The 23,428-nt window shown below is 49.1% G+C and overlaps 1 protein-coding gene across 1 annotated transcript in view; it reads right to left on the reverse strand.

Annotated features, from left to right (window-relative positions):
- Positions 1-1,251: 1,251 nt before the first annotated feature.
- Positions 1,252-23,428, reverse strand: part of LOC115502868 (optic atrophy 3 protein-like) — a 48,053-nt gene continuing 25,876 nt past the window's right edge. The window contains exon 2 of the mRNA XM_030298678.1: positions 1,252-4,124. Within this exon, the coding sequence (XP_030154538.1) occupies positions 3,667-4,124 (458 nt within the window). The 3' untranslated portion in view covers positions 1,252-3,666. The remainder of the gene's footprint in view (positions 4,125-23,428) is intronic.

The raw sequence follows: 23,428 nt of genomic DNA on the forward strand, positions 1-23,428 counted from the left end.
GAGAGAGAGGGAGACACAGAATCCGAAGCAGGTTCCAGGCTCTGAGCCATCAGCCCAGAGCCCGACGCGGGGCTCAAACTCACGAACCACGAGATCGTGACCTGAGTGGAAGTCGGACGCTTAACCGAATGAGCCACCCAGGCGCCCCCCCCCGAGATTTTTTTTAAATATATATTAAAAAATACATCAACTTGAAGACAACCGACCTCATTTGCATATTTATTCTACCCCTCTCCCCAAGTCGCAAAGGTACACAAAAGTTTAGTAGGAAACCAGAATGATGACCAATCCTCCAGCCTCTGCCTCGTGCACTTTGAGAGGGGATTCCTTGCATTTCCACACACCCTGATCCTACCCGCCCCCCAACACTCACACAGTGGGTGAAGCCGCTGCCTCCCACAAGGACTGGCCACATGGAAGGCATGCGGGGCTGAGTGCTGAGTCTCGGAGCTGTGACAGCAATGCCACGTCAGGGTCAAGATTGGGCAGGGGTTAGGAGCTTGGGCTGTGGTGGAGACTGCCCCTCTCCAGGTCCCATGTTGCTTCTTCCCTGCCTGCGTGATCTTGGGCAGGTGACTCCCCCTTTCTGTGCCTCAATGTCCTCGTGAATGAAATGAAAAAAAAACACTGTTAGTAGCCACACCGTTATTGACATAATGGGTGTGTGTGTGGGGGGGGGTGAGGAGCATCGCGGTCCCTGCCTCCGGCAACCTGTGCTCCAGAAGCGGGTCAGTGCCAGAGTGGACCCCCAGGAGTAGCCATGGAAACGAGGCACTGAGGCTGCTCACCCAGCTCTGCCCATCACCCCTCCACACAGTGGTCTCTCTCTCCATCCTCTCCTCCTTTATCCACTCAGGTCACTTCCAATTTTATGATTTTTTGATTGGTTTATTTATTTGAGAAAGAGCGAGCGAGCACGAGCAGGGAAGGGGAAAAGACAGAGAGGGAGAGAGAGAATTCCAGTTCGGGGCCTGAACCCACGAACCACGAGATCATGACCTGAACCGGGACCAAGAGTGGGGATGCTCAACGGACTGAGCCACCCGGGAGCCCAAGGCCATTTCCAATTTTTAAAAAAAAATTTTTTTTTTCAACGTTTATTTATTTTTGGGACAGAGAGAGACAGAGCATGAACGGGGGAGGGGCAGAGAGAGAGGGAGACACAGAATCGGAAACAGGCTCCAGGCTCTGAGCCATCAGCCCAGAGCCTGACGCGGGGCTCGAACTCACGGACCGCGAGATCGCGACCTGGCTGAAGTCGGACGCTTAACCGACTGCGCCACCCAGGCGCCCCAGGCCATTTCCAATTTTAAAGACACCTCCACCCAGGACACCCTCCACGTGCGCTTCTCCCCCTCGTCCAGAAAGAATTAAGATGATGCTTCAGAACCCATGTTTCTTCGTTTTCTACCTGGGCAGATCACCCTCCCTGCCCCCACTCTGGTCCCTGGCCCCCTGGAAGCGAGGTGAGGGAGGACAAAGGTGAGAGGAAGCCGGCCCCTCCCCCTTCACCTACGGCTTCTGGGAACCGGGCCCAAGTAAAATGGATCTTGGATCTAACCCCATTCATTAAATGCTAAGATTTCAGGTGTGCTCTGGGGCCGCTGTGGCTAGGAACTGAGGGCCCCCCAACCCTCAGCACCGCCTCTGGGAAATGCTTTGGGCCTCTGTGTAGAGCCCTAACCAACACCCTTCCCCTGCCCCTCTCTCTTCCTCCTCCGGCATCAGTACCCTCAAGCATCCTGCAGCCCCCTCCATTCCCTTCCCTGTGCACCCCCTGCCCCCACTCTGCTCTTACTACCTCACCGCCTTGGACTTTGGGGACTTGGGCCAGTCCCCTTGCTTCTCCTGGGCCTCAGGGTTCCAGTCTGGGAAAGGGTTCACAGGATGACTGCCCATGCACGCACATCAGCTTCTCTAATCCTAACGCGTCTCGTTGTACTCATTTTGGAGGTCCCTGTGTTCTCAGACACACCCTGAAGATTATTCCAGACAATATCTACAGTCCGAAGCGCAGAAGGCAGACTGGTGGACTGGTGGGACCCACACCCCTCCCACATCAGGGAGATTCCTGGAAGAGACACCAGGTAGTAAAGGAGGGTTCCTGGACTGTTCCGATCACTCTTGTGGGGAAGGCCAAACGTCCTGTGGGGCTGGCAAGAGTCCCAGCGCTCTCTTGGGATGGGGAGGTGTAGCGGGCTGAATGCTGACTCCCCCAGAGACATGTCCACATAGTAAACCATGGGATGTGTGACTGCAAGCATATCTGGGGGGGAAAAAAACCCCACCTCTGTAAATAAGTTAAGGATCCTGAAGTGAAGTCATCCTAGATTTAGGGCGGGCCCTGAATCCAACGACAGGTGTCTTTACCGGAGACAGAAGAGGAAACAAAGGCCACGCGAAGAGGGCGCAGAGACTGGAGATCTGCGGCCACAAGCCAAGGAATGCCTGAAGTCACCAAAAGTTAGAAGAGGCCAGGGAAGATCCTCCCGTAGCGCCTTCGGACGGGTGTGGCCCCGCTGACACTTTGATTTCGGATCTCTGGCCTCCAGAACCGTGAGATGGCAAATCAAGTCTGTGGTCATTGGGTATACTAGCCCCAGGAAACGAATAAAGGTTAAGACCAACTGGTGGCCTAGACCAGTGGGATGGAGGTGGGACGGGAGGCAATGAAGGCCCGGGGGTACTACCGCATGAAGGGGGGCTGGTGGGCCAGCCCGGAGCCCCAGAGGAGAAGGGCAAGGGCACCCAGGTCCCCAGATTTGGATGGAAGCCGAGGAATGTGATCATCTAGCCCATGGCTGGCAGGCCTCTGACAGGCGACTGAAGATCATAGCGTGGAAGGTGGGGAAGGACGGCAGGAAAGGCTCACGGGCCCTGAAGGCAGGTCCACAGGCTGAAGTTGGATTGGCCAGAGGCGGGGTCGACTTTTCCGCCACGGAAGGGGTGTTGGGAGAGCACTGCCACGGAAGGCCCTGCAGTCATCCGGGCGGGCTGCGCCGTGGCCTAGGCTTGCGGGCTGGGGGGAATCTGTTGGAATATTCCACTTGGGGTCTTGGCAGGGCACCACAGACCAGGTTAAAGGGGGGGGGGGGCGTATAACATTCAGTGGATCGACTGCAAGCCAAGATCCCCCTTTTCTTCCCCTCAGAGAGAGTGGTGATGCCCAGCTGGAACCCACCTTAGATGAGGGGGACAGAAAGTCACTGAAAGACACAGCACTTCTTTATAGTGGCCTGTACCTGTTGACGAGGGGAAGGGGGTGTTCCGGCGAAAAGGATGAGAGTCCCGGGGAAAGGTGACACTTTTCAGGTAACTGGGGGGATGGGAGGGTGGGGAGGAAACAGCTTGATTCGGCTCAAGTCGGGGGTCCCTTTTTTCTCCTGCCAGAAAACTCAGCCCGTTGTCCAGGCTGGGACCCCATAGGTCTGTGTGGTTTGGGGTGGGGGTGCAGTGATGAGCGCTGTGGACTGTACCCACGAGCTGGAGGAAGGCTTGCTGGAGCTTCACCTGCTGGGGGCCGGTCCCGGTGGAAGGTACCACTGATCGGTAGGGGATGACCGAATCCAAGTTCCATCAAGATCCCGGTGGTTTCCGCTGGGCCGGCACAGGCAGGGATAGTGTGGGGAGAAGGCCACATCAGAGCACACACAACCGCGTCCAAGTTCAGACTTCGGCAGACTCCTGATCCTTGGATGCGGACACTGCCTTGGACGCGGATACCACCTGGGGCACGGACGCTGCTTGGGGCGCATCCCGGGCGCAGAGCTGGGCGCGCACCTCTCGCATCTGCGCCTGCAGCTCCTCCAGCGCGCTCTGCGCAGGCGCGGCCTGCGTCTGTGCCTGCGCCTGTGCCTGCAGGGTCTCCAGCGCCAGGGCCAGGCGGCCCACTTCGTCCCGCATCGCGTCCCAGGCGGCCTGCTGCTCCTCCTCCTTGTGACGCTGGTGCGCCTGGTGGCGCCAGTACTCCAGCACCAGGCAGCCGCCGCCCACGATGAAGATGGTGGCCTCACCCAGCAGCTCGGCGCCCAGCTCGGCGGCCGCGTCCTCATTCAGCGGCTTGATGACCGTGCCCCGGAAGCCCATGATGCGCATCTTGGTCCGCATCTCCACCCAGTGGTACACTGCGGGGGAAGAGAGGGGTCAGGTCCTGCGCCAGGAGCCCCCTACAAGCCCCACCCCTCCGCGTTTCGGTGTCCAGGTTGGCGCAATGGGCACACCACAGCCAGAATCACTGGGGATCGCTTTAAGCAAGACCTGCGCTGGCCTACCTAGCCCAGAGAACGGGAGCCCAGGCGGCTTTCTGAATCGCCCAGAGGATTCTGCCAAGTAGCCAGGAATGAGAAACCCTGGGGGCGGCGCCCCTGTAGGCTTACAAGCAGCTCCCAGGACACAAAGTCCCGGGAAGGTGTAAAGGCTCAGTTGCCAGAGGCTTCTGAGCTCCCTCTGCTCCTCCCCTCAAGCCACCAGCAGACCAGCCAAGCATCCCTGGACGCAGTCATCCAACCTGCTTCTCAGAAGCAAGGCACATCCCCCCCCCCCCCACCCCACCCCACTTTCTTTCTGAATCTTCCCAAAATTTAGAGTTAGGGCTGCAGCGTAAGGGCGGATACCCTCCTGGGCTCCAAAGAAAGGGCAGCTGAAACGTGGGAATGGATGCGAGGCGACTTGGACCACGGGGTAATTTGCAAGTCTGGTGGCTCTCCTCCTAGATTTTTCACCAGCCCTGAGGACGGAGCTAACAGTCCTGTGCGCTCTCTGCGGTGAGGTTTTGGGCACGTACCTTGGAAGAAGCTCGCGAGTTGACTGGGCGGGTGTTGCTGCAACAAAAGCTTCCTTGCCTAGCTGCCGCTTTGTGCAGGGAAATTCTCAGCATCTGAGTCTTAAAAACCGAGGCAGCATTGACGCTGGACCCTGACTCCTTCCTGTGGTAATTCACACTCATCCAGGATACACGAAATTGCTGGGGACGCCTGCCTAGCTCGCTCGGAGATTCATTTCCAACACAGCACTTACTTTATTTTTAATGTTTAATAACTACCCATGCAAATGCCTGGTGTATGAAATGTTTCGAGTCAATTGTGGGCTCGTCTTTTTAAAAAATCCACAGTAAAATATTTTCACGTTTACAACCTTTCGGCCAACGGAAGCTACACGACAATTAAAATTTGGATTTCTGTGCGTGTTTGGGTTGCTGACACATCCTTTGGTAGACAGAATTCTGCAGGGGAAGTGTAAACAGAAGTTCAAGGACAAAGTTCAAGGCATAATGTGAAATTCCTGACTGCAAAGGAACAGCTCGTTCATTTTTTTTCCCCTTTAAACTGAAATTGCAGACAGCAAATCACAGCAGTTATATGGATTGCATTAGATACTTGGAAGGGAAGATGGCACCAATCCGTTTGGAAATATCAATATTCATGCACACCAGAAATTATATCCTCTGCAGCGACTTGAATTCAGGAAGACAAGGTTTAGCTGTCACCTTGAAAATGCGCTAGAGGGTATACAGCCTTTCAATTTTCTAAAAGGGCGGGGCGCCTGGGTGGCTCAGCTGGTTAAATGTCTGACTTCGGCTCAGGTCATGACCTCAGGGTTTGTGAGTTCGAGCCCTGCATCAGCACAGAGCCCGATTCAGATCCCCTGCCTCTCTCTCTGCCCCTCCCCTGCTTGTGCTCTTTCTCAAAAAATAAATAAGATTGGCAAACACAGTATTTTCTAAAAATGGGGTAGGGCAGCATAAAACGTTTGGCGAGCTCTGCCTGGAGCCAGCAGGAAGTAAGATCTGAGGAGGAGCGCACCCGGGGCCCTCCCGTGACCCACCCGCGGCCGCAGTCACCATTACTAACTACTACTTGTTACGGAGACCCTGGTGGTGTGGGGTTCCTGGAGTCCAGGCGGTGCCGACCCCTCCCACACTGAGGTCCCAGCTTCGGGCCGACCTGGGGTCCACACCTCTGTCAAATGAGGAGATGATGACCACACCCCAGCCCCCCCCCCCCCCGGAGCCGGGCCTGCACCTGTCACGTGATCCTTTATGTCCGGCCACGAAGCACAGTGGCCGGAGGGTGGTGAGGAGACAGCACCAGCTTCTGCTGGCATCCCTGGGCGAACGTCCCAGCATCTCAGTGTAGACAAGCGTGAGGACCGGGGCCAATGGGCGGGGGTCTGGGTGTGCAAATGGGAGCGGGCACGAGGGGTGGGGGCACACGTCCAGGCACAGGAAATTCAGTTGCAGGGTGTGTGTGTGAGAGAGACAAGGCTTTCGGGGCAGGGCTGATGGCAGTCTCTCAGGCTAGTAGCCAGACTTGGGGTTCAGGAAACGAGGTCCATGTGGGAAAGGAGAATTGGGAAGAAGGGGTAGTTGGAAAGAACAGGCCCTCAGATGTCTCCCAGGCACCTCACACTCACTGTGTGCAAACCTGACCCCAGAGACACTTGTTCCTCCTCCTGGGTCCATCCTGTCACCAGGCCAGAGACCTGGGACTCAGGTACCCCCCCACCCCCTCAGCCAAGTGTCTAGTCTGCTGCATGAATGTCTCTCCCAAACCCTCATCTGCTGTCCGGGTCCAGGCTCTGCCCCAGCTCTGACCGATGTCCCCTCCCTGACCTCCCTATTCAGGGATCTCTGTCCCTCCTGCACACGCTGTGTATTTTCTTCAGAGCGTCCATCACAACTGGGAATGATCTGGTCACCCAGTCGCTTGTTTGCACCCCAGAGGGCAGGGTCCAGGACCATCACAGCCACTGCTGTGTCCCCCGCACTGGCCAGTAGCAGGCCAAGCACACACAGTGGGTCCCTGTCCCAGCGTCAGCCCCCTGCTGACCTACGGCAGCAGCCAGGAGCCGGTTAAAACAAAACAAAAACAAAAAAAGAAACGACCATTCTTTTCCTTAATAAAAATAACACATTCCATGCAAATAAAGTACTCAAACTATAAAGTTAGAAGTCAGAAGTCCTGATCCTTAGGCCCACCCCAGTGGCCCCCTAGATCTCGCCCTAACTAGCCTTTTTTTTCTGCTGGCATCATGGCCCTGGTATCTGATAAGAAGCGTACTTTGCTCACCTCTATTTCTGAATTTTTCAACTGGAAATTCACTGCTATTTACGCATTGTCTATTGAACCCCCCCCAGCCCAAGTATAAAAGATGAGACCTTTGTCTCCACGTACCTGTCCTTCCTCCGTCCCCTGTCTCTCCATTTTTACGATGATCTGTACCTACTTCTTGTACTATATGCTTATCACTGTCTCCCTCCTTTCGAGCTCCCCTCCCCACCCCCAGGCCAGATCATTCTTCCGCGTTATCCAGGTTTGACTCACAAGTGGTTCAGTGGTTACAGCAGAACTGTCTATACTCTGTGCCAAGTCAGAAGAGTGAAAATAAACAGCATATACCATGTGACAATCACGGACACACTGTCCACTGGGATGTGCTTAATCTAGAGAGGGGCCCCCCTGGTGGGCTATGTCACGAAGGGGGCCACCCGGAGGAGACGGTCTCAGCAGCGAGGTCGGATGGCATCTCTACTCTGACATTCCATCAAGCCCCTTAGAATTCCACCCTGTGTCAGTCAGCTCTCAGCTGGACAATGATTTTTCTAAAACAACTAGGTCTTCCCTCACATGGTATTTCCAAAACCGCTGGTCTTGTCCCATTAGTGGGTCATGGAATCTAATTTGGTCGCACAGAACGGCATGAAAAATAAGATCATGAATATGACAGGAACCATCAGATGGCCCTTGAGGGCATTACGCTTTAGAGAAGTAAGTCAGAGAAAGGCCAATACCACACAATTTCACTTCCCAAACTCATGGATACAACGTCCCCCACTCCTGCCAGAATATAACAGAAAACATCAAAGGCGATCTTAAGTAGTCAGGACAAGTACTGTCTCACAAAACTTCTTAAGTAGGCTTCTTGCCCGACGCGGAGCCCAACGTGGGGCTTGAACTCATGATCCTGAGATCAAGACCTGAGCTGAGATCAAGAGTCAGACGCTAAATCAACTGAGCCACCCGGGAGCCCTTGTCTCACAAAACTTTTGTTCTTGTTTTGTATGTGACTCTGTGTGTAACTGGAACAGTCAAAATGTTGAAAGCCATTGTCCCAGATTTTGGTTGGAATTCCAATGAATCTACGGATCATTTTCAAGACAGTGACATCTTCCCAATGTTGAGTCTTTCAATCCATAAATGTAGTATCTGTCTCCATTTCGTCTTTCCCTGCAAATCTCTTTGATTATATTTATTCCCAGGCATTGATTTTTTTTTTTGTTATTATCCATGGTATTTTCTTTTTACTTATTATTTTATTCATGGTATTTTAAATTCCATTTTTACTTCGGTTGGGGCTGGTACATAGAAATACAACTGTTATGTAAATGATTTTTTTTAAATCTGGTGACCTCACTACATTCATTTTTTTTTTCCCTTTTTAACGAAATATAACTTACATAAAATGCACAAAGAGTAAGTGTAGGGCATGATAATTGAAATTTTTTTTTTTTTTTAAAGTAATCTCTACACCCAATGTGGGGCTTGAACTCACAACCCTGTGATCAAGGGTCCTATGCTCTACTGACCAAGCCAGCCAGGCATGAGCGGGATCATTTTTTTTTAAATGTTTATTTATTTTTGAGAGAGAAAGAGACAGAGTGCAAGCAGGGGAGGGGCAGAGAGAGAGGGAGACACAGAATCTGAAGCAGGCTCCAGGCTCCCAGCTGGGGCTCGAAGCCAGGAACCGTGAGATTGTGACCTGAGCTGAAGTCAGACGCTTAAACTGACTGAGCCACCCAGGTGCCCCAAGCGGGATCATTTTTTAATATGTAAGCACCATGCAGATTAAGATCTAGAACATTCCTGTACTCCAACAGGCTCCCACCCTCAAGCCGGCTCTCTTCCAGTCAGTACCCCCCAATACCACTATTCTGATCTCCCGTGGTAGATGCTATCCCTATACTAAGTCCCATTCTGATTTCATCGTAAATCGTTTGTACTCTCTATTCTGCCTTCTTTCACTCTGTATTACGCCTGTGAAATCTACACATCACCATGTGTTTCAGTGGCCTCCCCGGTTTATCACTGAGTAGTCTTCCACTGTGTCGATGGACCAGTCGGACCATCCACGCCCTGCCCATGGGCATGTAGAGTGCAGACAGTAGCAGGTTTCCCAGCAGTGAAAACGGCTGAGTCACAGGACACTGCCTCACCCAGGAGACAGAAAACGGGGAGGCAGGGCTCCTCACCCATCAGCTGATGTACTCACACAGCCTGGGAGAGCAGCCAGGGCTGGGGCCCTGCAACTGTGGCTGTCCCTGGGGTGTGATAAGGGCCACGGCTCACTGTCTTCAGTGGGTTCCTTTGCTGCTGTCTCTGGATAAGTTCTAGAGGGTTCAGGGGACTGCCTTTTTTTTTTTTTTTTTTTTTATTCATATGGGATGTCTTATTAGCTATTTTCTCTTATGCCTAGAATCATGATTGATGATGCTCTCGAGGTCACCAATAAATAAAAAGCTGAGAAAAGGTTTATCACAAAATGAAACGAAATGTTGGTAATGAACAAATGAATTTTAATAACGTGGAGAGGAACCAGCTCATTCAATAACATACAAACTAAAGGACATGGCTCTTATTGGTGTGTTCACTATGTACAAAGTGAAACACCATTTTTATTATCTGATCACAGAAAATCTGAATATACTTTCTGCGTCCTTGAATTCTGGTTGTATCTCTAGAAGACATAAACCTAAATTCTTTGGGGCGCCTGGGTGGCTCAGTCAGTTAAGCGTCCGACTTCGGCTCAGGTCATGATCTCACAGTTTATGAGTTCGAGCCCCACGTTGGGCTCTGTGCTGACGGCTCTGAGCCTGGAGCCTGCTTCGGATTCTGTGTCTCCCTCTCTCTCTGCCCCTTCCCTATTCGGGTTCTGTCTCTCTCTCTCTGTCTCTCAAAACTAAATAAAGCATTAAAAAAAAATTTTTTTTTCAACGTTTTTATTTATTTTTGGGACAGAGAGAGACAGAGCATGAACGGGGGAGGGGCAGAGAGAGAGGGAGACACAGAATCGGAGACAGGCTCCAGGCTCTGAGCCATCAGCCCAGAGCCTGACGCGGGGCTCGAACTCACGGACCGCGAGATCGTGACCTGGCTGAAGTCGGACGCTTAACCGACTGCGCCACCCAGGCGCCCCTGTGAATGGCATTTTAAAATCCACTGTCCAATTGTTAGTTTGTAGCATGTAGAAATATAACTGATTTCTGTATATGGATCTTGTATCCAGCAATCTTCCCCCAAATCATGTCTTTATTTTAATGGTTTGTTTTAGGTTCTTTGGGCTTATTTATGCACATAGTCACATCACATCAGTCAAAAATCAGTTCTACTTCTTTTTCAGTTTATACGCCTTTAACTAGTTTTTTGTTTTATTTTTGTTGGTTTTTTTTTTTTTGTTTTTTTAAGTGAACTCTACCCCAACACGGGGCTGGAACTCACAACCCTGAGATCAAGAGTCACATGCTCTACCGACTGAGCCAGCCAGGTGCCCCTTATGTAGGCATATATATATGTATGTGTGTATATGTGAATATATACATATATGTATGTATTTTTGTCTTTTCACACTAGCTATAACATCCAATATTATGTTGACTGGAAGAGGTGATACTTGTCTTAGTCAAAACACTGGGGGAAGTGTTCATTTTAATCTTTAAGTATAAATATGGTGTTCAAAAATTGAATTCTTTTGATGATATAAACTTTGTCAGATTAAGGAAGTTCCTTTCTAGTCATAGTTTTTGGAGTGCTTTTATCATGATAGGTGTTGAATTTTATCAAATGCTTTCCCTGTATAATATGATCATATGGTTCTTCTCCTTTCTACTATTCCTAAGCTGAATTACATTGCTTTTCAAATGCTACACCAACCTTGCAGTCTTAGAAAAAATCCCAATAGGTCGTGATTTATTATCCATCTTACATATTGCTGGATTCTATTTGCTAATATTTTTGTTTAGGATATTGGAATCCATGTTCACAAGAGATCTTGGCCTAAAGTTTTCCTTTCTTGTAATAGCTTTATTAGGTTTTTGGTATTAGTATTCTACTTGACTCATTAAATAAGGAAGTGTTCCCACTTTCTTTATTATTACGAAGAGTTTAGATAATGGTATTATTTCTTTCTTAAATGTTTGGGAAAATTTACCAGCAAAGTCATTTTCTTTATGGGAAGGTTTTTAATTATGGATTTGATGTCTCCAACAGATTCAGGACTATTCAGATTTTCTATTTCTTCATGTGTCAATATTGTCAAATTGTGTTTTCTCAAGGAAACTGTCCATTTCTTCTGCATTGTTAAATTTATTGGCTAAGGTGGATCAGTATCCTCTTATCATCCTATAGTTAGGATCTGTACTGATGCCTCCTCTTTCATTCCTTTTAATGGAAATTTGTGTGTTTTCCCTTGAGTGGTAGTAACCTTTTCAAAGAACCATCTTTTGATTTTGTTGCTTTTCTCTGCTACATGTCTGCTAACTCCTAGTTGTCCTCAAGGATGCAGCTAAGGTGTTTCCTTCGCAGGACTTGCCTCCTGGGCTTCTACACCCGAGCCCTGATCAATCTTGGGTGCTACTGGTGAAAGATCCTTCTTCCCCACTGGATCATGAGTTCTGCAAGGGCTGGGCTCACGGTTATCTTGCTCACCCTTCCATCTCCGCCAGGGATACTATTCCCTCACTCCTCTTTTCTTACCTCACCCCAATTCATCTTTTAGGTCTCAGCTGGAATGTCCCTTCCTCCCAGAAGCCCTCCCCGATCCCTAGGCTGGGTGAGACATATCCTCTAGATTCCTCAAGCTCCCTGGGCAACCCTCATCACAACACTGTTTATTCTGGGTTGAATGGTTTTTAAAATATGATGGTGCTTCCTGGAGTGGCTGGGTGGCTCCGTCGGTTAAGCGTCCCACCTCAGCTCAGGTCATGATGTCACAGTTTGTGAGTTTGAGCCTCACACTGGATTCTCTGCTATCAGCACAGAGCCTGCTTCGGATCTTCTGTCCCCCTCTCCCTGCCCCACCCCTGCTCACACTTGTGCTCTCTCTCTCAAAAATAAACATTACATTAAAAATAAATAAATAAACTATGATGGTCCTTTTTTTTTTTTTTTTTTTTTGATGGTCCTTCTTAAAATGGTTGTAGAAATATGTTTCAACTAGCCTTGTGTATCTTGAGGCCTCTGGCAAGTTCTCCCTTCTCCATGGGTAACTCATTTGTCACTGCCTGGAAACTGGACTGTGAGCTCCTTAAGGGCAGGCAGGTTCCCAGAAATACCCAGCCCAGGACTTGGCATCAAGAAGGCACAAGGGAATGTTTAATGAATGGATGAACAGCTCATCCTTCCTTGAAGTTTCCTCAAATTTACTGTACATAATGCCGCTATGAGTGTTCAAATTTTGTCAAAACATTCTTGTCTGTTACTGATTTCATACTTTTACTGAAGTTTGAGGTTTAGCCTGTCTCCAAAGAATCAAAAGAATGCTGCTTTTCCCAAGGGGGAGACCCTTGAACACATTGCTTTAGCGACAGAAAAGGCAATACTTGCCTAACCTATTCATCAGCCCTTCGTCACCCTGCCGGGACTTTGACACCACGCTGTGTTGTTGTACGCTGCTTTCATTTCTTGCTTGCGCACCAGATAAAGAAGGACATAGGCCACGTTGGGCCACCTCGCTGTCTTAGTTCATCTTCAAACTGAGGACCCTTTCACCTGTGGACAGTATTGCCGAAATAACTAAATGAGATCATGCAAAAGCCTGTCCGTTCAGGGCTGGGCTTAATAAATGGCAGGAAGGCCTTTGGAGTCATGCAGATCTAGATTCAAATCTCAGCTCTCTCACTTTCTGAGCGTGGGTTCCCCCATCAGTAAACCAGGGACCAAAATACCCAACTGACAGCGGGGGGAGAATGGCGATGAGAGACGAAGTGAGAAGTTGCTCGATTCAGTGAATGTTAATCTAGCATCCTCTTCCTGACTCCTGTTTGGAATTTTATTCCTGGAAATATGTCCTACCCACTGGTCTCAGCTCTGCCCTTGGGCTACATAAAATAGTGTTCTGTCTTCTCACTGGTCTCTGTGTCCTGGTTCTTTTTTTTTGTTTTTTCCCCTCCAGGCCTTGAACTCAAATGCTGAGATCAAAACCTGAACTGAGATCAAGAGTCGGACGCTCAACCAACTGAGCCATCCAGGAGCCCCTCTGGGTCCTAGTCTTTTTCCCTTTGATCTGTCCTCCATACCACAGAGTACCTCAGCTCAGATATGCCCTCCTCCATGGAGCCTGCCCTGACTCCCAGACCCCTGGGTTCCCTGCCAAACAAAGCTCTGGCCACTCTGGGTAATCACTGTGTGGTGATGAACCTATCTCCCCAGTGGGACCGTGAGCCCCGTGAGGGCAGGGCTGGGGGCTGACTCCATCACTGCAGTGGCCCCAGCCCTGGGTAGGACACAGAGCAGGTATTCAACGAAAGGGCTGATCGGTGGAAGTCCACAGGAGGTAGCCATGGACCCTAGGCAAGGCTCCCTCTCACCCGGCTCTACCCACGCCCCTCATGCTTTCTATCTCATCTGTCCCCTGACACAACGAGGCCCTGCACTCTGGGAGGTGTCTGCTTCTCTTGGCTCTTGCTCCCCATCTGTCTCCTGCTAGATCCCTTTCCTTGGCCTCAGGGGCTACTTCTCAGGGCACTGCTGCCCAAGGCCCACTTCTCGCTCAACCCTCACATCCACTTCCGGGGGCAACTCAGACCCTCACGACCCCAGCTTGTGGGCTTGGATCTCTCTCCTCAGCCCCACAGTTCCAGGCCCCCGGGCACCTCAGACTCCAGCACAATGGCTGAGCAGCCCCTGGGAGTTTTCCAAGGGAACGGAAGAATACCTTACCCCAGTGAGTCCATTAAAAAGAAGCACTTGGCCACGGCTAACTATTGTGAAAGTGTTTTCCTAAGCATGGAACTGCAGGTGGCTGGTATGTAACTCTTTCCTCAGGAAACTGTGCAGCTGAAGACAAGGACTCCTCTTCCTCCGCAGTGGGGGCCAGGCGCCTCGGGAGCTTGCTGACGGGAGACGGGACTAAGCACCTCTTCCCCACTACTGGAAACACGTCTGCGGGCACGCAATGGCTGCTTCCTCGTAAAACAAAGGGAAAGTGCTCCTCACGGGGGCCATCACTCAACTGTGAGCAAGGAGAGAGGCATCGAAAGCACACTACCTACTAACTAGTACCTACTGCTATTAGCCTGGGGTGATGGAAGGGCCACCACAGGGACAGGAAGTACTGAACTGCTAAATGGGACATAGCTGGTGGCGATTGTTAACTATTTGAGAGGGAAGCGGTTTTTTAAACATGGGGGAATAAAAGCACTACGTCCTTATTTCCGTGTTAGGAGGTCAACGGGCAATAAAAAACGGAAAATTTTAAAAACCCAACGTGTAAGCACCTTATTTGGAAATATGGTGACAGATACCAAAATCAGCTGAAAGAGTTAAAGTGGTTACCTGGTGAGGGACAGGAATTGAGGTGGAAAAGGAAATGGCTGCATTTTCTTCTTCTTTTTTCTTTTTTTAGAGTTTATTTATTTAAGTAATCTCTACACCCAACATGGGGCCCGAACTCATGACCCCGAGATCAAGAGTTGCACGCTCTTCCGACTGAGCCAGCCAGGCGCCCCTGTGTTTTTTACTTTTTATCATAAATCACAGATGTATTTGACTCTTTTAAACTAAGTACTTGTTCTCCTTTGACAACATTAGTAATTAAAGTGATTTTTAAAACAGAAACACATTTCAAAAACCTGCCCAAGCCAAACATTCCATCCAAAAGCAACAGAATACACATTCTTCCCAGGGCGCCTGGAGGGCTCAGTCGGTGCAGCATGTGACTCTTGATCTCGGGGTTGTGGGTTTGAGCCCCAGGTTGGGCAGAGAGATTAGTTTAAAAATAAAATTTAAAAACAATGTACATTCTTTTCAAGTGCACACGGAACATTCTCCATCACATCCACCTCCAGGGGCAACTTGAACATTTCCTATGACCCTCAAGATCATATATTAGGCCGCAAAACAAGTTTTAACAAATTTTAGAAGACTGAAATCATACCAAGCATCTTTTCTTCTCTTTTAATTTTTTTTAAAAAATTTATTTATTTTTGAGAGACAGAAAGCAAGTGAGGGAGGGGCAGAGAGAGAGGGAGACCCAGAATCTGGAGCAGGCTCCAGGCTCCAGGCTGTCAGCACAGAGCCCGATGTGGGGCTTGAATCCACAGACCACGAGATCATGACCTGAGCCGAAGTTGGACGCTTAACCGACTGAGCCACCCAGGCGCCCCCCATCAAGCATCTTTTCTGACCACAATGTTATAAAACTAGAAATCGATTACAAGAAGAAAACTGAGAAATTCATAAATATGTCAACTTTAAATAACCAACAACCCAATAAAGCAATCAAAAAAGAAATGAAAAATACCGTGAGACAAGCAAAAATGGAAATACAACATCCCAAAACTTAGGGGACGCAGCAAAGCAGTTCTAAGAGGGAAGTACACAGGGATAAATGCCTACAGCAAGAAAGAAGAAAATTTTCAAATCAACAACCTAAGTTCATACCTCAAGGAACTAGAAAAAGTGCAGAGCCCAAAGTCAGTAGGAGGAAGGTAACGGCAGAGATCAGAACACAAATCAATGAAATTGAGGCTAACAAGGCAATATGAAAGACAAGTGAAAACCAAGAGCCGGTTCTTTGAGAAGATAAACCAAACCGAAAAACTTGTGGCAAGACTCACCAAGAAAAAAAAGAGAGCAAACACAAAATCAGACCCGGAAGGGGAGATGTTACAGCTGACACCACAGAAATACAAAGGCTAAGAGATGACTCCAAACAATTACATGTCAACCAACAGAACAAACTGAAATGGATAAAGTCCTAGAAACATACAACCTTCCAATACTGAAACATGAAGAAACAGAAAATCTGAATAGAATGATCATCGGTAAGGAGATTGAATTCAGTCATCAGAAAACCTCTCAACAGGGACGCCTGGGGGGCTCGGTTCGTTAAGTGTCTGACTTTGGCTCAGGTCATGATCTTGCGGTCTTTGAGTTCGAGTCCTGCATCAGGCTCTGTGCTGACAGCTCAGAGCCTGGAGCCTGCTTCGGATTCTGTGTCTCCTTCTCTCTCTTTCTCCCTCTCTCTCTCTCTGCCCCTCCCCCTCTCATGCTCTGTCTCTGTCTCTGTCTCTCTCTTAAAAATAAACATTAAGTAATTACTAAAAAACCCTCTCAACAAACAAAAGGACAAGAAATAACAAGTGTTGGCGAGGATGTGGAGAAAAGGGAATCCTTGCGCACTGTTGGTGGGAATACAAATGGGCCACTGTGGAAAGCGGTATGAAGGTTCCTCAAAAAATTAAAAATAGAGCTACCAAATTAAAAGTAGGCATCTGGGTGGCTCAGTTGGTTAAACGTCCGACTTTGGCTCCAGTCTTGATCTCATGGTTTGTGAGTTTGAGCCCCACATCAGGCTCTGTGCTGACAGTGCAGAACCTGCGTGGGATTCTCTCTCTCCCTCTCTCTGCCCCTCCCTCACTTGTTCTCTCTCTCTCAATAAATTAACTTAAAAAAAATAGAAATACCATATGATCCAGCAATTCCAGTTCTGGAAAACAAAAATACCAATTCTAAAACATATATGCACCCCTGTGTTCACTGCAGGATAATTTAAAATAGCCAAGATAGGGGCGCTTGGGTGGCTCAGTTGGTTGGGTGTCCGACTTCGGCCCAGGTCATGATCTCGCGGTCCGTGAGTTCGAGCCCCGCGTCGGGCTCTGTGCTGACAGCTCAGAGCCTGGAGCCTGTTTCAGATTCTGTGTCTCCCTCTCTCTCTGACCCTCCCCCGCTCATGCTCTGTTGCTCTCTGTCTCAAAAATAAATGTTAGAAAAAAAATCTAAAAAATAAAATAAAATAAAATAAAATAAAATAAAATAAAATAAAATAGCCAAGATATAGAAACCATCTAAGTGTCCATCGACAGATGAATGGATAAAGAAAATATCGAAAGTGTGGTATATATGGACAACAGAATAAGATTCAGCCACAAAAAAGAATGAAATCGCCATCTGCAACAACACGGACGCTCCTTGAGGGCATTATACGATGTGAAATACATCACAGAGAGACAAGTACTGTATGATCTTACTTGTACGTGGAATAAAGCCAAAACAACAACAACAAAAAGTTCACAGACACAGAGAACAGATTGGTAGTTGCCAGAAGTGGAGGGCAGCAGGGAGGCCAATGGGTGGAGAGAGTTAAAAGGAACAAACTTTCAGCTGTAAAAGAAACAAGTCACGAGGATGTAACCTACAGCATGGGGACTACAGTTAATACTACTGTGCCGCAAATCTGCAAGTTACTTACAGAGTAAATCGTAAAAGTTCTCATAAGAAAAAAATAAGTTTTTATCATAAGAAAAGAACTCTATAACTATATACGGTAATATATATATTAACTATACTGTGGTGACCATTTTGCAACACAAATATCACATCATCATGTCTTATGCTTGAAACTAATGTAATGTTGAATGTCAATTACACCTCCAAGTGAAACAAAACAAGACAGAACAACTTGTCCAAGCCAGAAATGTAAGCACCGCCTTTGGGTTTCCAGGCCTCTGCCCTGGCCCAGCCACCTCCCAGATCTCTGGTCCCATCCTCATGCACATTCCATACCTGAAGCTGAATATCAAATCAAGGTACTCTCCTGCTTAAAATCCTTCACTGGCTTCTACGGACACTAAAATAAAGTCCAGATTCCTTAACAGACCTAAAGGTTCCCTACGCTCAGCATATTTTTTACTTCCAGTCCTCAATACACGTGGAAGAACTTTCAGTGTTCAAAACAAATTTAAATGCATGCTCCTTTAGCCCAGGGCTCAGTTCAGAGGCCTGGCCTCCAGGAAGCCCTCCCTGATCCCCAGGCTAGGTCAGGTGCCCCTCTGGGCTCTCCCAGCCCAGCTACGCTCACTTGGGGCCATCACTGTCTAGGGACGAGTCTGTCTTTGTCTCCTCCAATGGACTTGGAATCCTAGGACAGAGGGACGGGGCTGTCTGGTTGTTGCTGTGTCCCCAGTGCTGTCCAGCACAAAACTGGACCCAGAGCGAGTACTCAGAAGGTTTGGAGAATGAAAAAAATAAATGACGGAAACACACCCCAAATTACCTTTTGGTTATTAGCAAGCACTGGTAAATAGGGTGCATGCACTCTCCCCTTCTCTCTCTTATCTATATTTAAATTTGTTTCTACAATAAACATGGATTGCTCCTCTATTTTTATTTTTTTTTTTAAGTTTATTTATTTTGAGAGAGGGAGACAGAGAGCATGTGCACGCAACAGGGCAGGGGCAGAGAGAGAGAGAGAGAGAGAGAGAGAGAGCGAGAGCATGCACAAGCAGGGGAGGGGCAGAGAGACTCCCAAGCAGGCTCCACACTATCAGCACAGGGCTTGGACACACAAACCGTGAGATCATGACCTGAGCCAAAGTCAGATGCTTAACCAACTAAGCCACCCAGGCACCCAATTCTCTAGTTTTAGAAATTAGGAAACAAGGGGCGCCAGGGTGGTTCAGTCAGTTAAGCATCTGACTCTTGATTTCAGCTCAGGTCATGATCTCATGGTTTGTGGGGTCGAGCCCCATGTCGGGCTCGGCGCTGACAGCGCGAGGCCTGCTTGGGATTCTCTGTCTCTCTCTCTCTGCCCCTCCCCTGCTTGCGCTCTCTCTCAAAAAAGAAATAAACTTTAGAACAATTAGGAAAAAAACCACCAATTGCACATCCTTGGAACCACGGTTCTGATTCTAGGAATTTATCATCTCTTCTCTAAGAAAGGAAGTATGGACTTACAGAAAGTATAGAAAGGTACCAGAAAAACACACCCCTGACCCCATCATGTGTGGCCTACTTAGCAATGAGCTTCCTTCAACTTCTAGGCCAGGGATCCGCTCTGTGCTCAGCTGTGAGTGGGGGGCGGGGGGGGGGTGCAGGCTGAGCCCCCACCACCCCTGAGGTGTTGACCTACAGCACTGACGGGCCTAGGGGGTAGGGGGGAGTTCACGGGTAACTTGTAGGGTGAGGCCTATGAGTGGTGCATGGCACCATTTGGTGACCCAAAGGATTTACGGCCACGTGACAAGATCACTTTGAATAATCCTCATGGGGCCGATGGGCTCTTGGGATGTTAATCAGGAAGTATCTCAGTTGGGATCTGAGCTGCCTCTGGATCTCTATCAGGAAGCTTTGCAGACGGGGCGTGGGCCAGCACGGCACTGGGGCCCTCTGCCAGAGCCGGGGTCATGGAGCCAAGGGCCCGCTGGTTCCTCAGCTCAGCTGGTAGGTAGGACTTTGTGCTCACCTGGGAACCCCTGTCCCCAGCCCTCCCTCCCCTCTCCCTTGAAGCCCTCTGCCTCCTGCTGTGGCCATTCTCTGATGACCCATGCCACCCCCCTGCCCTCTGTAAGCCTAGAACCTAAAGGTGAGTATCAGGGTTAGGAGGCTGGATCCCCAGTAGATCCTGAGGAGAGGTGAACACGTGAGGTCGGGGCGGGGGGAGTACAATGGTCTGAGCACGAGTTGTTTTTTTTTCCTTTTTTAAATGTAGTTATTTACTTTGGAGACTCAAGAGTACAACCACAGATGGAGAAACATCAACCCTTTGAAGGTTTAAGCAAACACTTTCTGTGTGTGCCTAATGTGAGTCCACACCAAAAGAATCAGCCAGATGCTCTCAGCAGCAGGTCTTTTTTTTATAATCTTTTATTTTTTATTTTTTTATCCTCAAGTGAGTTCACATGCAGTGTAGTCTTGGCTTCGGGAGTAGAAACCAGTGATTCATCGTTTACATAGGACACCCAGTGCTCGTCCCAACAAGGGCCCTCTTTCATGGCCGTCACCCATTTTCCCCACCCCCAGCAACCCTCAGTTTGTTCTCTGCATTTAAGAGGCTTTCGTGGTTTGCCTCCCTCTCTGCTTTTATCTTGTTTTTGCTTCCCTTCCCTTATGATCATCTGTTAAGTTTCTCAAACTCTCCATATGAGTGAAATCGTGTGATATCTTTCTCTGACTTATTTCGCTTAGCATGATACCCTGCAGTTCCATCCACGTGGTTGCAAATGGCAAGATTTCATTCTTTTTCATCACCAAGTAGTATTCCGTTAGATACATATACACCACATCTTAATCTATTCATCAGTTGATGGACATTTGGGCTCTTTCCATCCTTTGGCTATTGTTGATAGCGTTGCTATAAACATTAGGGTGCATGTGCCCCTTCGAATCGTCACTCCTGTATCCTTTGGATAAATTCCTAGTGGTGCAATTGCTGGCTCACAGGGTAGTTCTATTTTTAATTTTTTGAGGAACCTCCACACTGCCTTCCAGAACGGCTGTACCAGTTTGCATTTCCATCAACAGTGCAAGAGGGTTCTCCTTTCTCCACATCCTTGCCAACATTTGTTATTTCCTGAGTTGTTAATTTTAGCCACTCTGACCGGTGTGAGGTGATATCTCAATGTGGTTTGGATTTGCCTTTCCCTGATGATGAGTGATACTGAGCATCTTTTCATGTGTCTGTTGGCCATCTGGAGGTCTTCTTTGGAAAAGTGTCTATTCGTGTCATCTGCCCATTTCTTCACTGGATTATTTGGTTTTTTGGGGGTGTTGACTTTGGTAAGTTCTTTATTGACTTTTGATACTAACTCTTTACCCAATATGTCATTTGCCAAGTATCTTCTCCCATTCCATCGGTTGCCTTTTAATTTTGCTGATGAGCATGAGTTTTGAAACTGCAGGTCTACAACCATAGGTTGTAAAAGTGATCTTGTGTGTGATGACCAGCATCTCTTCAGACAGAAAAAAAAACTTTAATACATACTGTATAATTCCAATTATATAAACTTCTGGAAAATGCAAACTAATCTCTAGCAGATGAGTGGCTGCCAGGGATCCGGGGGCGGGGGGGGGGGAGGGATTACAAGGGGCAAAGGAATACCCTGGGGGTGGCGGGTATGTCCACTCTCTAGAGTGTGGTGACAGTTTCATGAGGATGCACGTCGACCAAAACTTAACAGGGCGCCTGGGTGGCGCAGTCGGTTAAGCGTCCGACTTCAGCCAGGTCACGATGTCGCGGTCCGTGAGTTCGAGCCCCGCGTCAGGCTCTGGGCTGATGGCTCGGAGCCTGGAGCCTGTTTCCGATTCTGTGTGTCTCTCTCTCTCTGCCCCTCCCCTGTTCATGCTCTGTCTCTCTCTGTCCCAAAAATAAATAAAAAACGTTGAAAAAAAAATTAAAAAAAAAAAAACTTAACAAACTATACACGTTAAATATGTGTGGTTTACTGTACGTTGGTTATACCTCAATAAAGCCATAAACAAATAAAAGAAACAGAAGAGGATAGAACAGAACAGGGTAGACGAAGCCAGCCAAGAAGGAAGAGGAGTTGGTGTTGGCCGGGGGTGAAGAGCAGTTCCCAGAAGGGGGATAAGAGCTGCACTTGACCCTGTTTGAGGAAACTATCCCAGGAGTTTGGAAAGCACGAACTTTTGAGGAATGCACTAACCACGCTGCCTCTAGGCTTTCCGGCCTGCTCTCACAACCTACAGAACCTGGACTTGAGCCATGGCTCCGGCCGGGTTTGCGACTGCCCTCTGCGGACTGGCCGCGCCCGTGAGCCAGTTCTTCCATGTGCCCTTCGCCCCGGCCTGATGGAGATTTTGTGCAATTCAGTGGTTTTCGCCAACCGACAGGCTCTTCCAGTTTGTCTGAAGTCAAGGGGAGGTTTCCAGCAACCAAGGGACCAAGGTCCCATCAGCAACCGAGGACCTCTCCCCTTCGGTCCCAAATGGGGTTTCCTCTACTTCCAACCCAAGGTTTTACATACATCTTCCTCTCCCTCGAGCTGATTTGTGGCCCTAACTGCGTAAATGTAGGACGGACCTGTCACCCCTAGATTCTCTGATGGTTTAGTATATTGCGTACCCTTCAAGTGATACATTTTAGCTCCACATTTCAGAAACTTTGACATTAAGGCTAGCATATACTTAGGCTCGGCATATAAGGGCGAAATGTGGATCTGCTCAATAAAACAGGAAACTATTAAACAAAAGGAAGAGCTGAACTTGAGCGAGGAGGGGAGGGGGATCCTAGGGCAGCCCAGGGTGAGCTGTTTCTGGCCCCAGGCGAGGTGCTGGTGATCCACCAGGAGGCCTGGAGACAGCGTGGCCTGGGCCCCAAGGACGGCATGCGGGGCTGCTGTGGGCGGCTCCCAGCGGGCTGCCCAACTGAGACGAAGGAGCTCCTGGTCATCCCCAAGGGCAATACCAAGTCAGAATATGATGGCTGCAGGAAATACAACAGGAAGAACTGCTGGGCCCCGGGAAGCATCCTCCCCTACCCCCCACGCCCCCTCTTTCCTCCTAAGCCTTCCACTTTTGAGGACTTGGGACAGGCCCGGTGGCTCTTTCTTTCCAAGAATCGAAATTATAGGCCATAGGTTCCCACAGAGTGCTCTTGGGTAGATCGCCTTGTAGTCTGCAAAACAGACCTAACTAGAGAAGCTTCCAGCCAGGGAAGATGAAGCATGCTGTTCTGGAACCCCTTACCCAGAATTCTTTGTGGCAGAGGAGATGCCCTTCTCTCAGCAGGTAAACGGGATGAGCTGAAGTTCCCAGGTTGCCGAGTTCACCCCAAGGTGGTGTAGGAACTTCTCTCTGTAGCTCCTCCTCCCTGGCAATTCTCCTGGGCCGAAGGCCTCTCCCTGGTCTTCCTCCTTGCACCTGAGAGGCAACAGGTCCAAGAGGGTAAAGGTGGGTATTCGAGGGTGTTCACCGCACTGAGGGTGCGGGCAGCGTGAAGCCAGGAGACAACCCAGCTGCTGGAAGTAGATGACTGCCGTTTCTGCATGGGACAGTCCTGTGACTGGGCCTTCCTACACCATGAGGCTGAAATCCTTTGAAGGATACTTCACCAAGGTCCCCGCCACAAAGGTCCAGGATGTGTGAGAGGTGACCAATCAGACACATCATCCAGGATTTGTAAGATGGAAGGAGAAAGGTAACCCTGCCCCCAACCCCCAACTGTTACTTCTCAGTTCTATTGGCAAGGGTGGACTGGGGACATCGGAGTCTCCCAGGTCAATTTCCAGGGTCTTATCACCAACATCGTGGATGTCATGGCTTTTTGGGCTCTGGATGGCATTAAGTTGATGTGTTCTTCAATGCAACATTTAAGTGGGCAGCCTCCAAGGCAGCAGCTCCCATGGTGGGTCAGTCCTGCAGTGTCATTCCGGAGGTCCGGCCAAGAGCCAATTCATCCAGTCCTTCCAACGATTGTG

The sequence above is a fragment of the Lynx canadensis genome, chromosome E2 (assembly GCF_007474595.2).
Source record: "Lynx canadensis isolate LIC74 chromosome E2, mLynCan4.pri.v2, whole genome shotgun sequence".
Taxonomy (NCBI): Eukaryota; Metazoa; Chordata; class Mammalia; order Carnivora; family Felidae; genus Lynx; species Lynx canadensis.